Here is a 16,866-nt window from a genome sequence, read left to right on the forward strand (position 1 = left end):
AATCAAACTAGATACAGGCTGTATACAGAATACTTCTGGGTCACATAAACGCCTAGGCGTATTTGCCAAGAGGCTCCATATCAATTTCTCTTTGGTAATTCCATGTATTGTTTTATAAAATTCATTTGTGTCTTCAGAGTTATATTCACATAAAGCTTTTTTTTTAAAAAAAAAAACAAGTCTTGTGTAAAAACAAGTATACACAACTAGGAAGCTGTGCTTTGCCAGCTAAGAGTCCGATTTCAAAATAAAAACGGCTTCAACTACATATAGACACATACAGGAATTTGGGAAATCTTATCTCATTAATTCAGGTGCTCGTTATCCATCTGTAAAATTAATAGACAGAAATTACTAGCCTCTCTTCTTCCGTCATCTAGTCATCAATGGGCAAGGCCTTCGAAGAAGGGAATAGAGGGAATAAACTTGGGCTTCAAATTAAGTCGTTTCGCAGATATCTTAAGAGTGGAAAATACTGGGGGAAAACTATTGTTTTCGATTACTTTTAACACTGTTATTATCCCTGCCTACTAGCACCTACTAGCATGGATAATCAGGAATTTGATGCAATTAAAAACAAAACAGAACACTAATGGGACTACTTTGCGAATATGAAAACGGGTTCGAAAATAAGCTTATGCTTTACACCCTTAAAATAGAAACTAGCTTTAAAAAAAAACACTAATTACAATTCTTTGCAAAATAACTGGATAAAAGGACAAGGGGTAAATCGTAGTATCGTTTCTTAAAAGAAACACCTCCGTAAAACCACTGCAAAAACAATGCTTCGCTCCACTGAACATAGATCTAAAAGGCCCGTGACTTCCCTTCATCTGTAGTTACCACACATTCTCTTACAGTCTTTCTGGGTGAGAAGCCTTCAAACGCCTTTCCACCTTGAAAACACATTCCAGAGCTGAAGGGAATGGGGGAAGTGGGGAGACTGCTGGAAGTTATAAGCCCTCCTCTCAGGAGAGCAGGGACAACTTGGAGCCTTCTGACCCCTGCACCAAGCTGGGGAGAAGCGGCAACAGCGAGCCCTCCATCTGGGAAGTAATCAGGGTTGGAAAAGCCCCCAAGCCCCAGGCAGCAGCTGGAACAATGAAGGAGAGCCGGGAGCTGCCAGACTCCCAGGTGAGAGGGTCTGCGACCGCAGGACCGGCCCTCGGTCCCCACGTTCGAAGACCTGGGCCTAGCCTGGAAGGAAGCGGCGACCCCAACCCCCGGCTCGGCGGGCCCAGCCCAAACCCGCGTACCTGCTCTGCGGGAGCTCGGTCCATGGTGCCTGCAGCCGCAACGGGCCCGCGCTAGTCGGTGTAAACAGCGCCTTGGGCCGCTTTCTCCATGGCCCCCCGCTCGGGTCCAGACTGGGTTCCGGACCTCCGCCCCTATCTAGCTGGCCGCGACACCGATTCGGCTACGCCACTGGCAGAGGAGGCGGCTCCAGCTCCAGGAGATGGAGGAGGCGGTGGCAGCTTCGGGGAGGGATCATCTGGGACGGAAGCCGAGGAGGGCCCGAATGGGCGGGAGGCGTAGTTAGAAATGGAGGCGCACGGAAGGGAAAGGAGTAGGGAGGAGGCAGAGAGGGGCAGTGGGCGGAGTGACAGCAAATGGCCTCAGCAAGGGTAGCAGGAACCCGGCCTGGCCTAGAGGCTGAAGCCAGGTGGAGGCGCCCAGGAGCAGGTGCCCCGAACCACACGCCACCCCTGCGACTGTTAAACGAGAAGTGTCAGAAGACCACCTGGGACCCAGGTCACACGGGCCCTCAAAGACCTCTTCAGGATCTGAAACCACCTCTTAAGAGATGTTGGAAAAGCTTTCATCTGCCCACCGTACATCTGCTCCTTCCTTATGTTACGCAAATAAAGGGAGTCATGACTATAAAGGAATGAGAATATTCTGAAAATAATGGAGTCTTGCCCTAGAAAAATGCATATGTAAAACGCATACACAGAATGACTGGAAGAAAGGGCTCCCCACAAATATTTATTGATTAGTTAATTCGTTGTCCAGGTTCATGCCCACCTCTAGGCTCACATCCAGGCTGACCTCGCCCATCTCAGAACTCCTAATTTTATGCAGGATCTGTATAACACCACCCAACAGGTAATTATTTTATCTTCAGATCCTTAGCTCCATAAGGGCAGACACTGTCTTGAAACTGGGCACTACCGTTAGCATGGCAAGTACCTTCTGGGCATCTCCTCAGACACACCCTCCAACACCCACACCCTCCGTGAAGATTCAGCCAACCGCGGAGAGAAATATTTTGGGGAAAAAAGAAATAACAAGTACAACAATAAAATACAAGTAATACAGTTTAACAACTGCTTATACAGCATTTACATTGTATTATAAGTAATCTAGAGATGATTTAAAGTATATAGGAGGACGTGCATGGATTATATGCAAATACTACACCATTTTATATAAGGATCTTTAGCACGCATGGATTTTGGTATCAGCAGGGATCCTGGAGCCAATATCCCCCTGGGATACTTAGGGACAACTATATAAGCTAAATTACACTTCAGTGAAGGAAGAGAGTTCAGGTGGCTGCTGTTTGGGGCACTGGTGTGGAGATCCACAGCTAGGAATGGGAAAGAGATTTTAAGAAATTTGCTTTGTCATGCTTCAGGAGACATCGGTAAAGACTAATTAGTCTAGGTTATTAGTCTGGTTATTAGATTCCAATATGAGGCTTGTTATGTGAAGGCCCCTTGCTGTACTTATGTTGACACAGGTTGGGTATCTCTAATTGGAAACTATGAAATCCCAATCCCTCCTGAATCCCAAATATTCCAAAATTAGAAACTTTCTGACCACAGACATGACATTTAAGAGTAATGTTCATTGAAACATTTTAGATTTTGGACTTCCAGATTAGAGATGCTCAATCAGTAAGTATAGTGTAAGTCCTCCGAAATCCCAAATCTGAAACACTTATGGTTTCAAGTATGTTAGATAAGGGACATTCAACCTGTATTATATATTGGCCTGCTGAAAGGAGCTATATTGTGTCAGCAAGACTTACATCAAGGCTGGCAATAGAAACAGTTTGAAAGGAGAAACATTCATATTTACACATTTATATTTAGATTTAAATATATTTATTTAATTTTAGTAACTTTTCTACCTCCTCAAATTTAATATAAATGCATGTGTATTTGAATTGCAAATGTACGTAACATTTGTACATATATGTGCAATTAATGTTAGGTCACTAGTGCCTATCACATACCTAGTTGGGATTCAATGAATGCTGAATGAATTTAGGGTTGGTTGCTCAGAAAAATTAAGTTATTTATAAGGAGTAGTTATGTAAACTAACAGATGACCATTCTCCTTCACAATTGAAAGATAAAATAACTCTGAATTTTCAGATTGTCTTCCTACTGGTGGTCTATAGCCATAATATCCCCGCATCTGAGTAAAAAGATAATAGCAATGCACTCATAAAAATAGTATAGTACTTTTGCTTTTCTTCCTTCTTCTGAGGAATGATCTGAGGAAATTTAAACATAGGATTCCCAAGGATCTTTCCACATTGTCGGATTTTTTATGACTGTAAAATCGTTTTCATTGAGAATCTTCTATGTACAAGACATTCATTAAAATTATAAGAACAAAATCATAAGAATTATAGGAACAGAAATGTCACAATGCCCTTCTCATTTAACGTAATCTTTTAAAAGATGGCAATAGCTAGTAGATAAAAAATTAAAATCTGTGAAAAAAGGAAGGCATTTTAAAAATACTACATTTTACAGATGATATAAATGAATGCAAATTATTTTATTCACCAATAAATATTTAATGTGTGAGGTACTATGCTAAATACTAGAGATACAGCAGTTTATGAGACACCTTGAGGGCTGAGACCATGTTTGTCTTGTGGGCAAGACATGCATAGGACAAGTCATTATAAGTGAGATGAGTGTCATGAAAAAGGAAGTACAATAGGTGCTACCATGGTAAGGGATGGAAGGTCAGGGAAGGCGTATTTGAATAAATAGCATCCACAGAAAGACCTGAAGAGTGAGTAGGAGTTATGATTAGTAAAGGAGAAGAAGTAGGAAAATTGTTTCAAGAAGAGGAAAGGGCAAATGTTAGCATTCTGAGGAAAGAGAAAATTCAGCCTTTAGTACTCACACAAGCTCATCCCTTGAGATGAGGGTTCAGAATGTGAGCGATAATCCAATAGATGAAGGCCTCTGAGAAGCTTGGAGGGGATAGAATACAAATACCAGGGGGAAGAAATAGGCCTTTGATGGGAGTAGGGGCATGTTATCTACTGTAACAGAGGAAAGGAAGAAAAGATTGATATGGCTACAGATTATATACATTTATAAGTTTGGTGCCGAAAGTTGAGGGAATGCCTAATGGCTTCTGTTTTCTCGGTGATGCAGGAGGTAAGGTTACCTGCTGACAATAAAGAGAAGTGGAGTTGTGATGACTAGGCACTCATCAAAATTCAGCAAACATATAGTTAAGATAGGTACATGTCATTATATGTACATTTTATCTCAAAAGAAAAAATATAACCAAATATTGAATTCTAGCTTTAACAAATGCATACACCTATGTAATTCAAATCTCTATCAAAACATAGAGTGTCACCATTACCTCCAGTGACATTTAAAACTTTTCTACTTATATCAAATGCTTGTCTTAGACATTGTTGTTATTCTTACTACCTATACCAAAGCCTAGCATGCAGCAGGTGCTCAATAAATGTTTATTGAATAAATGAACTGTAATATTATATTAAGTCAGGATTCTTTCATCCAGGGTTAGGGTTTTGTTAGGCATGTGCATTTTATTGAAGGAGCAGGATTCACTAAGGTGCAAGTAGAATTATTATTTATTGTCCTGTACCTTCAAATTACCTGAAGACTATTTTTCTGCCTTGGATGAAATCTCATGAAGGTCACACAAACTTTATTCAACGTCAAAACTTCTCCTTTTCCCCAGCTCAGTCCTGCTTCAGGCTGGAAGCCTGCGGTGAAGGACGTGGCTTGGTCCACTTCAGTTTTGTTTTCTACGTTTTATGTCTCCACCTCCTCTACCTTAAACACTCTCTGATTAGGCTTTTAGATTTCTCCAGGTTTGGACTCTGAGGGGGAGGATGGCAGAGCTTCTCAGATGTTTAATTACTACTTTCCTGCATGTTTACATGCAGCAAAGTCATCTCAGAGCAATCACTTATGACCCTAGCCCTCAGCCCTTGGACTTCTGAGGGTTTAAATCTCAACTTGATCACTTTGGGGAACAGCAAGGCAGCCTTATTTGCTGGATTCCCTTTTAAAATGGCTTCAGGCAGAATTCCTGGGATCCCATCAATCTCTGGGATCATTTTGCTACCCTTGATTTATCATATAACTATCCATCCCTCCCCGCCTTCATCCAGCTATTAATTCTTCTTATTTTTGGTGCATGTCAAAGTAGATTGCAGACTTCAGTACACTTTGCCCTAGGAAAAATTCATATAGACACAGTAGGCAAAAATGCAGCTTGTTCCCACTGTTTCTCTCAGATCCTTGCATTCTACCATGATCCAGGCAACATGTATCAAGTTCTCCAAGTGTTTCCCAGAAAGCTTCTCTCACATAGCTTAAGGTAAGCGGAAGCATCTCCTTTTGCCCATGGGAGGTGTGGGTATGTATAAGGTATACAAAACAGTACCCTTCCTGAGTCATTGTCTTAGTCTGTTTTCATGCTGCTGATAAAGACATACCCAAGACTGGGCAATTTACAAAAGGAAGAGGTTTAATGGACTTGCAGTTCCACCTGGCTGCAGAGGCCTCATAATCACGGTGGAAGGTGAAAGGCACATCTCACATGGTGGCAGATAAGAGAACAGAATGAGATCCAAGTGAAAGATGTTTCCCTTTATAAAACTATCAGATCTCATGAGACTTATTCACTACCATGAGAACGGTATGAGGGAAACTGCCCCATAATTGAATTTATCTCCCACTGGGTCCCTCCCACAACACGAGGGAATTATGGGAGCTACAATTCAAGATAAGATTTGGGTGGGAACACAGCCAAACCATATCATTCTGCCCCAGCCTCTCCCAAATCTCATGTCCTCACATTTCAAAACCAATCATGCCTTCCCAACAGTCCCCCAAAGTCTTAACTCATTTCAGCATTAACTCAAAAGTCCACAGTCCAAAGTCTCTTTTGAGACAAGGCAAGTCCCTTCTGCCTGTGATCCTGTAAAATGAAAAGCAAGTTAGTTACTCCCTAGACACAATGGGGGTACAGGCATTGGGTAAATATACCCATTCCAAATGAGAGAAATTGGCCAAAACAAAGGGGCTACAGGCCCCATGCAAGTCTGAAATCCAGCAGGGCAGTCAAATCTTAGAGCTCCAAAATTATCTCCTTTGACTCTATGTCTCACATCTAGGTCATGCTGATGGAAGAGGTGGGTTCCCATGGTCTTGGACAGCTCTTCCCTTGTGGCTTTGCGGGGTATAGCCTTCCTTCCAGCTGCTTTCATGGGCTGGTGTTGTGTCTGCCACTTTTCCGGGTGCAGAGTGCAAGCTGTCAGTGGATCTACCATTTGGGGGTCTGGAGGATGGTGGCACTCTTCTCATAGCTCCACTAGGCAGTACCCCAGTGGGGACTCTGTGTGGGGGTGCCCACCCCACATTTCCCTTCCACACTGCCCTAGCAGAGGTTCTCCATGAGCAGCCCCGCCCCCTGCAGCAAACTTCTGCCTGGACATGCAGGCATTGCCATACAACCTCTGAAATCTAGGCGGAGGTTCCCAAACCTCAATTTCTGACACCTGTGCACCCACAGGCTCAATACCGCATGGAAGCTGCCAAATCTTGGGGCTCACACCCTCTGAAGCCACAGCTCAAGTTGTACCTTGGTCCCTTTTAGCCACAGCTGGAGCGGCTGGGATGCAGGGCACAAAGTCCCTAGGAGGAAGAAATGGACTACATTAGATGGTTGACCACTGAAGAGGTGATATCTGACATGAGATTAGAGAAATACAAAAAGACGGGGGAAAGACAAGCAAAGGCCCCAGGAGGGGAAACTCTTAAATTGTGGAAACAGAAAGGAGAGACCAGTGTAAATAGTGAATGGCAGGAGGGAGAGAGTAGTATGGACAATAGATAGAATGGAAGTCTAGACCAGGCCAGATTTTGTACTAATTTGCAAGCTATGGTAAAGAATTTGGATTTAACTTTAAGTCAAAAAGCCACTTGGAGAATTTTAAAGAAGTGCACTGAATTCACATTTTGTCTGAATGTGAATAGGTGAAACGTTAAAATTAATACTTCTGGAATATAAAAACACATCTAAATGACTATTGAAAAATTGGATTATTACAATTTTATTATTAAAAGGTTTAGTAGTGTTCAAAGAGAAACTTTAGACAAGTTAAATTTAAGAATTTAATTAAGCAAAAAATGATTTGCCAATTGAGCAGGTCTCCAGAACCAGAATAGGCTCAGGGAGACTCTGGAGCTGACACATGATCCAATCATATTTATAGAAAGTGAGGTACAGAAAATGGAAGTGGGGTACAGAAACAGCTTGACTGGTTACAGCTTGGTACTTGTCTTATTTGAATATGGTTTGAACAGTTGGCCACCTATGATTGGCTGAAACTGCATGATTAGTACAAGAGTAAGTTACAGTCTGTTTACACATCCTGTTAGGTGACAGTTCACTATATGTGTAAGGAGGCAGCTTTAACTTAAAATTCACCCTTTTGGTCACCATCTCAGTATAGAGGGTGACCAAAACTTTAGGCATTAATGTCAAGGATTAGATTAGAGAGGACTTCCTTATTAGAATCTCCTGTTTTCAGGAGAAAAAAAAAAACAAAAACACTGATCTGTTTTGGGATCGATCTGCTTCCATAACGTTTCACTTTGATTATGCAGCATTTAGCATGAGTGACTCCATGTTGGTTTGGTTTGTAGTTGGGGCCTACTGCAGGAGCTCTGTCTAGATCAATGGCTTCCTATAATTTTGAATAATAATTCCACCCTTTTGCTCAAGTTCTTACCTAAGTGAGTGTAACCAAGATTTAGGGTGTAGCACTCCCAGTTGCCATCATTTTGGATTTCTAGTCACAGCACGTCATTCATAGGTTACAGTGTCTTCATGACCACTCATTTCTTTGAGTTTTTGTCATTCCAATAAAAGGGAGATCATTTGACTTTCTACAGATGGCTATATGCAAGCATTTAAAATTTTGGAGAAAATACAGTGCACCAGGGATACTACTCTTACAATTATCAGAAAGATGATACCAAGAGTTGGGAGTATGCTCCCTAGCCAGGGTCCTCATGAACTAAGCCAACTAAAATCAAATAGATCTAAGAAGAAGCCTGATAAAGAATCTTGTTTTAACCAACCAGCCCATTTGTTAATCCCCTGCAAGTGAGTCTTTATAAAACCTGATGTATTCATACAACAAGAAGTGTCAGTAACCGCACAGATCCTTCCCTGTTCAGTCGAAAATAATCTAGAATAATTCAGTCATCTAGCACAACTTTAGGAAGAGAATTTTAAAATTTTGTTGTGCAACCATAGCCTTTGCAGTAAAATCTTCTATAAAGTCTATTACAAAGCACACATTTCTAATCATTGTCTGATTTATATTTACCCCATGCCACAGAAAAGAAGGCCTAACAATGACGCCCATCCAGAAAGGTGAAGTCCTCCTGGCAATGTTCTCTTTAACCTATGATATATGTTAAGAAGAGTGGACCAAGGTTCTGTTTTTAACTGGTGGCAGAGCAACAAAGGTACCGTTAAAATTCCTAGTCCAGCTGGCCACAGTGGCTCATGCTTGTAATCCCAGCACTTTGGGAGGCCAAGGCATGAGGATTGCTTGAGCCAAGTAGTTCAAGATCAACCTGGGCAACATAGTGAGATCTCAATTCTACAAAAAAACAAATAAATGAAAAATATTTTAAAAAATACCCAGGTGTACTTATGCGTGCCTATAGTCCCAACTACTCAGGAGGCTGAGGTGGGAGGATTGTTTGAGCCTGGGAGGTCAAGGCTGCAGTGAGCTATGATTGCACCACTCCACTACAGCCTGGATGACAGAGTGAGACCCCGTCTCAAAAAAAAAAAAAAAATCCCTAGCACACATTGGCCCCTCATCTTCCATTTCTTAAGGCAGGGGTTCCCAACCGCTGTACCATGAACTTGTACCAGCTAAGGACCTGTTAGAAACTGGGTCACACAGCAGGAAGTGAGTAGTGGGTGAGCAAGCATTATCACCTGAGCTCCGCCTCCTATCAGGTCAGTGGCAGCATTGGATTCTTATAGGAATGAGAACTGCACTGTGAACTGTCCATGTGAAGGATCTAGGTTGCACACTCCTTATGAGAACTGAATGCCCAGTAATCTGGAGTGGAACAGTTTCATTCCAAAACCAACACCCCTACCACCCAACACGTCCAGTCTGTGGAAAAATTGTCTTCCACGAAACCAGTCCCTGGTGCCGAAAAGGTTGGGGACTACTGCATTAAAGCATAAGGTTTCCCCTGTGTAAAGTTAGCCATAAAATCCTCCACACATAAAAGTATACCCTATGGGTATACCCAAAGCATCTTTTCCAGTTCTATTGTTCGTAGAGGCATAAGCAAGAAGATGTAAGCGTCACGTGATGGCAGGGCCTTGATCCATGATCTTGAGAAAGTTCTTCATGTCTAGGATTCTGTGTGCTTCTGGGGAGAAAATTCCCAGTTAGCTTTACCTTAAGGTCTCCAATAGGTATACAGTAGCAGTCTCCAACCTTTTTGGCACCAGGGACTGGTTTTGTGGAAGACGATTTTTCCATGAACCCGGGGTTGGGGGATGGTATTGGGATGATTCAAGCGCATCACATTTATTGTGTACTTTGTTTCTGTTATTCTTGCATCATAATAGATAATGAAATAATTATACAACTCACCATAACATAGAATCAGTGGGAGCCTTGAGCTTGTTTTCCTGCAACTAAACCAGGGGTCCCCAACCCCAGGCTGTGGACTGGTACCAGTCTGTGGCCTGTTAGGAACCGGGCTGCACAGCAGGAGGTGAGCAGCAGACAAGCAAGCATTACTGCCTAAGCCCTACCTCCTGTCAGATCAGTAACCGCACTAGATTCTCCTAGGAAAGTGAACCTTATTGCCTATGAGAAGGATCTAGGTTGTTGCTCCTTATGAGAATCTAATGCCTGTTGATCCCAGGTGGAACAGTTTCATCTCAAAACCATCCACCCCCTCCTCTCCTCCCCCGTTCATGGAAAACTTGTCTTCCATGAAACCAGTCCCTGATGCCCAAAAGGTTGGGGACCATTGAACTAGACAGTCCCATCTGGGGGTGATGGGAGACAGTAACAGATCATCAGGCATTAGATTCTCGTAAGGAGCATGCAACCTAGATCCCTCGTGTGCACAGTTCACAATAGGGTTCACACTCCTGTGAGAATCTAATGCTGCTGCTGATCTGACAGGAGGTGGAGCTCAAGCGGTAATGCCAGAGATGGAGAGCAGCTATAAATACAGATGAAGCTTCACTTGCTTGCCCACTGCTCACCTCCTGCTGTATAGCCTGGTTCCTAACAGGCCATGGACCAGTACCTGTTAGGGGGACTCCTGGTATGCAGTCCTAAGAATCTGGAAGGACTGTTTAGAGTTATGAGGCTATGGATTCAAGGTTTGCGGTCCCAAAGTTTTGCTGCAGTGTGGGTGGCAAGGGCAGTCTTTCTCTTCAGTGTGGGTGGCTGCAGTGTGGGTGGCAAGGGCAGTCTTTCTCTTCAGTGTGGGTGGCTGCAGTGTGGGTGGCAAGGGCAGTCTTTCTCTTCAGTGTGGGTGGCTGCAGTGTGGGTGGCAAGGGCAGTCTTTCTATTGGGAGATATTTCTCCCAATATCTCAGTTCTGTATCATCAATGGTTTAATTATCCTGAGTCAATGGGTCATTACAATTTCCTTTGCCTGACTAAAATACACTTTGGCATAATACATTAAAGCCTTGCAACAATTAGTCATATGAGAGTATAGGAGTCGAAGAGATATAATGTTCTACTATTAGGAGGATAGGCCTTCCAGTGACTGTTTCAAAAGGGCTCAACTTATGTTTTCCTCTGGAAGTGGATCTGATTGCCCTCAATCTTCAATCCTTTGGACCAAGGCAATCCAGTCGATTCATTTAGCTTTGCCTAATGTTATAATACCTTATATAACTGTTCTACAACCTGTCCAGTGAAACAAGTACCTCCATCACTGGAGATTTCTTCAGAATTCCCCATGAGGGAAACACATTTTAAAATAACCTTTTAGCTACTATTACAGCATTGGCCTTTTTGCATGGGAAAGCTTCTATGTGATCAGAAAACGTGTGTAGAAAATGGCAATTGAAGGAAATGCCCCCATAAATGTTCAAATGGCTCATCATGTAGCAGAAATGTACCTGAAATTTTGATATTTTCCCTTAATTACGAATTTGACAAACTAAACATTGATCATAAGCCATTTTAGCAATTTAAAATAGTCACCATACACACACACACACACACACACACACATACACACACACACACACACATATAATTTGAATCATTTTATCTCTTTCCTAATGAGTTATAGGATATACAGCTCTTAATAATGGAAGCTATAAGGACTCAGGAAGGGCCAGGCAGCCATCCAGGCTCTTCATGAGTTCACACTTAACATTGGATTTTTATCATTCTTAAATAGCAATTTTGTTGCACAGCACTGTTTGTTAAATCTGTTATAGGTAATTTGCCTCGGGCCATGGAGTTCATTTAAGTAGAATTTCTTAAGAATTTCAGTACTGGCTCATTTTGCATAACATTTGGCAACATTTTTTCTTGATATTCAATCAGTTCTTGTCCTGCTTGGGTTAGCAGTTTTATGAATCAGTCAGTCTCTTCATGAGGGTTCTAGGAATTCTTACCCAATCCAAATGATATGATCCTAAAGTTATCAGAACCCTGTATTCAAGAATGCTTCTCAGGGTCCTTTCTATCCTTTCCACGAGCCTCCTTGAAGGTGCAATACTCTAGGATTTTACTTGCTTATAAATAGCTTTTGGAAAATACACCAGAATTAAGCAATTAACTGGAAGCAAGACTTAAAATGGTCATGGTTAAAGACACGATCCACAAGGAAATTTGGTTATTTCTGTGACCTACAATTATTAAACATACTAACTGTAACTATGACTGATAACATATACCAAGACACATCAGAATTTTAGGAGCTTCATACAATTTCAGAACATACATTAATAACATATCCTTAAAAATATAACATGAAGAAGGTTAAACATCATTTCTTATTTGGCAGTAGTCAAACTTCAGAAGCTTGAAATAATGCAGGAACAATTTCTTAGCATTACTAAGGTTCCTACAGTCATGATACTGCACATTGCAATTTTAAATATTAAAGTCCACTATTAACCAAAGTCAGATGAGGAACAAGATTATTTTTGGCTAGCTCTGCTAGTATAGAATACTTCTGATAGTGATGTCATCGTCTGTTATTAAGCTTCCATTCCTTTCTAATAGAAACTAAGTTTTATCCTCTCTTCCACTGCTGGACTTGAAGATTTGGCCAATGGACATGATTCCATTTCATTGAAGCCCACTAGAAACTGAAGTTTGTGCTGTGCTTGAAGAAGATGCTTTGTGGATATTTTCAGATGCACACCTAAGATTGTTATTCTCATTTAGAATTTTAATTTCTAGTATGTGTTTATTTCTGCATGCCTTTCATTATTAATTAAATTGTATGTATATTGGTGGTTCAAAAGGATGTAATTTTCTTTCTAAATTTATGTAGCCCATCTTTTGTATAATCGTATTAATTTTCAATTATTTTCTTATCTAACTACTTGAAAGTTCTACATTTTTGCATAAAATTAATAATTTTCACAATTACCATTATTACTGAAGTTTATATTAAACCATTAATAGAATTCCAACATGAGGAAATACATCCAAAATGCTTACCCATATTTGAAAGTGCATATTCATATATTAACACTAACTCTGACTAACATACTTTGTTCTTATAATTTACATAGTTATGCTGATTAGATATAATGGTTACCCAGTGAGATCACTTGATGGGGAGGCCATACCAAGTTTAGACTTGCCAGAAGGTGAAATAGAAATTTGACAATATGACCTTCCAAACGCCAAAGCTGAAGGTGAAACTAAAAAGCAAACTTTGGCCAAATACCGAGGCCAGGACACAGCTGAACTGGAGTATATATCTCTCATTATTTGCAGGAGAGTAACATGATCTTATGGCAAGAGGGTGGTTAGGGTGACAGAACAGACCATGGAATCAAACCTGAGTAAAGATAGTATGAATCAAAATTACTAGAGATAGTATCTTTATGTTTTCAGCATATAAGATGAATCCACCAAAATTCCTATAAACTAGTGGCAAACTGATAAGAAAAAAGATTCCATTGATAGTATAAGTGTTATGATGGAAAGGGCACTACTAGACTAAGACTTGATAATGTGGGTTTAAATTTTATCTATACCCATTTCAGGCCATGTGCCCTCAAAAGTCAGTTATGCTTCCCTGGGCCTCAGTTTCCTCATCTGCACAATGCACGGGGTTGTTCAGGGGTTCAAGTTGAGGAAACGAATGTGTGAACACATTGCAAGCCCTAGAGAAGTGGTTCTCAATCTGTGGCACTTTTAAAGCTAGAATGCTCAGTCCCCTCTTAGACCGATTAAGTCAGAATCTCTGGAGCAGATAATCTCCCAATCAGCCATAGTCAGCCATAACATTTTAAGTCAGATCATGTCACTCTTCTCTTCCAAGGAGCTCCAATGGAGCTTCCTATCTCAGAGTAAAAGCCCAAGTCCTTAGAGTGGCCATTGAAGTCCCTGTGATCAAGCCCCTACCATGCCTCTGACCTTAATTCCTATTCCTCACTCACTTGCTGTTCACTTGCTCACTCCTTGCTGTCCCCTTGTCATTCTAACCACACTCTCATCTTGAGATCCCTTGGCCTTGCTGCTTCCACTGGCAGGAACTCTCTTCCCCCAGTTAACCCACATGGCTCAAGCCCTTACTTTAGGCCTTTTCTTAAATGTGACCTTGGAGTGAGGCCTTTCCTGACCACCTTCTTTAAAGCAGCATGCAATACAGAGTGATATAATGGACGATGGAGACTCAGAAGGAGGAAGGTGGAAGAGGGGATGAGGGATTTAAAAAACTACATATTGGGTATAATGTACACCACTTGGGTGATGTGTGCACTAAAATCTCAGGCTCCATCACTCTATAATTCATCTATGTAACCAAAAACCACTTGTACCCCCAAAGCTATTGAAATTTTTTAAAAAGAAAAAAAAAAAAAAGCATGCAAATACACACACTCCCTCTCCTTTCCATAGCACTTATCATCATCTAAAATGTTGTATATTTGTCTTTTTGTTTATTGACTGTCATTTTCATCTCAAATATAAGCTCCAGGAAGGCAGGGATTTTGTTTGTTTGTTTTGCCCAGTGCTTGGTGCTTCCAGTGCTTGGAACACTGCCTAGCACATAGCAAGCCCTCAGAACACATTTATTATTGCTATTCCAAATGGAAGTTCTGAGCATTCACCTTAATCTACAAACTTCACTGATGGGTCACTGCCTATCCCAAATGTATTCCGTGCTTTCCCATCTCCCTGACTTTGTTCATACATTTTTTTTTCTAATTAGTGTGTCCTTTTTATATTGAAAATCATTTCCTCCATTTCCTGGATGAAACAGATCCTCCTCAAAATTCCTCTAGCTTGTTGTGCCATATCCTGCCTGAAATTAGTGCACTGTGTATAATTATTTATGTAATTATTTCCTTTCTAAGAGTGTACACTACTTGAGAAATTACTCACCAGTGTTTTTTGAATGAACAAATGAGCTTGCCTTTAGAGCTGAGTCAGACATATTTACCAGAAAAAGGAAGACAGGTAATTAAATGGTGGGTTTAAATGGAAAACTCCCTAGCTCCTTTGAGAATATTAGATGCATGTAAGTAAAATGAAAACAGAAGATGATAACATCAAGAAATGATTTTTGGATGGTAAGATCAACTACATAATTAGCTGTCTTGTGAACAATCTAGTTTAGGTAACAGCGAGTTGAAAAACAAGGAATAAATGCATAAATGGACTTGGAGAACCAGACAAAAATTGGACATGACATTCATTTTTAAGGCAGTGAGGTCTTCAGACCTTTCCAGCTAAAAACAGGAAATAACTTCCCAGATTTATTATGATGTCCTTGAGACTGTTTTCTTTTTTATTTTTGAGACAGAGTCTCATTCTGTCACCTAGGCTGGAGTGCAGTGGCACAATCTTAGCTCGAGACTGTGAGCCAAGATTGGCTCACTGCAACCTCCTAGGCCCGAGTGATTCTCCTGCCTCTGCTTCCCAGTAACTGTAACTACAGGCTCATGCCACCACACTGGGCTAAATTTTGTATTTTGGTAAAGACAGGTTTTGTAATGTTGCCCAGGCAGTCTCAAAGTCCTGAGCTCAAGTGATCCGCCAGCCTCGGCCCCTCAAAGTGCTGGGATTATAGGCATGAGCCACTGTGCCTGGCCTATCAGATTATTTTCATGAACTATTCCAAATCTCAGTCTTTCTCTAGAGGATGCTGTCTTATGATAGTGAAAACTATAAATCATTTAGAAGTACTGTACAATCTGAAATTGAAAAATCTCCTTCAAAACTCAATGTTTTCTGGCCAGGCATGGTGGCTCATGTCTGTAATCCCAGCACTTTGGGTGGACTAGGCTGGCAAATCACTTGAGGCCAGGAGTTCTAGACCACCCTGGCCAACATGGTGAAACCCTGTCTCTATTTTTAATATTAAAAAAAAAAAAAAAACTCAATGTATTTTTACTCTGTCTTTAGAAACCTTTGCAAACAAGCTATCTAGATTTTTCATGTCAGTGACTCATATCCACAGCTCCCCAAACCTAACATTCTTTCTGGAATGTCCTTTCTAAACCAGTAGGCGCTTTCTTCATCAGCAGGCCCTGATTCTTAGAATCAAAATGTATAAATCTCAACCTGTGAATGTGTAATTCTTGTTAACCGTGATGTGTCATCAAGTTTCCTTAAGGCTTCCAATGATAAGCAAGATATTGCCAGTTTCAGAGGGAAAATAACAAGCGTTAAATAACTAAAACTAGCAGAGATACCATCTCTGAAAACATTTCTGCTTCAAAGAATACTATGACAGGAAGCATGCATTATAGATGACAGAATTTGGTTTTTTTCCCTAAAGAATGAGTTTTAAATGTTTTTGCATAAATAACATCAGAGCAATAACAGCACAATAAAAAGAAAGAAAATCCACCAACTTAACTTTCTAACATAAGAAAAATATTTCTTAGTTTCTGTTCATCTATGTGCGTGTGGCATGATTTTTAATCTATGTGACCTGGAGGTTCTCAGGCCTATTGTGCAATGGAGTGTCTGCCCATTCTCTAGAAATGGGGAGGAAGAAATCACTGCCTCCTTCTCTGGGGCCTGTATAAATGAGGTGTGGAAGCTTAGGAAGAGCCTAAAATAGTCAAGGGGAACGTGAGAGATGAGGCCCAGAACTAACCTGACGGTATGTATCACTTGGCTTGATGCATGATGTGGGATCTCCAGAGATCCAGCACTGACTCCAAAACACAACAGGGTATACCCCCGAGAATATCGTTTCCATCCATTTAAAGGATAGCTAGAATCTTCATGTTGACAGTTATATCAACTAAATCCTCCCTTGCCAAACTATCTAGGCCCTGTGTTATCTGGGTCCTGGGGGTAGAAGGTAGTATAAGATAAATATTGAGGGAAATAAG

The 16,866-nt window shown here is 41.0% G+C and overlaps 1 protein-coding gene across 2 annotated transcripts in view; it reads right to left on the minus strand.

The window, feature by feature from the left end:
• Window positions 1-1,544, minus strand: part of SECISBP2L (SECIS binding protein 2 like) — a 58,384-nt gene extending 56,840 nt beyond the window's left edge. For both annotated transcript variants that reach the window (XM_010357803.2, XM_010357802.2), the window contains exon 1: window positions 1,257-1,544. In XM_010357803.2, coding sequence (XP_010356105.1) covers window positions 1,257-1,280 — 24 coding nt within the window. In that variant the 5' untranslated portion in view covers window positions 1,281-1,544. The remainder of the gene's footprint in view (window positions 1-1,256) is intronic.
• Window positions 1,545-16,866: the final 15,322 nt, after the last annotated feature.

The sequence above is a fragment of the Rhinopithecus roxellana genome, chromosome 5 (genome assembly GCF_007565055.1).
Source record: "Rhinopithecus roxellana isolate Shanxi Qingling chromosome 5, ASM756505v1, whole genome shotgun sequence".
In the NCBI taxonomy this organism is placed as follows: Eukaryota; Metazoa; Chordata; class Mammalia; order Primates; family Cercopithecidae; genus Rhinopithecus; species Rhinopithecus roxellana.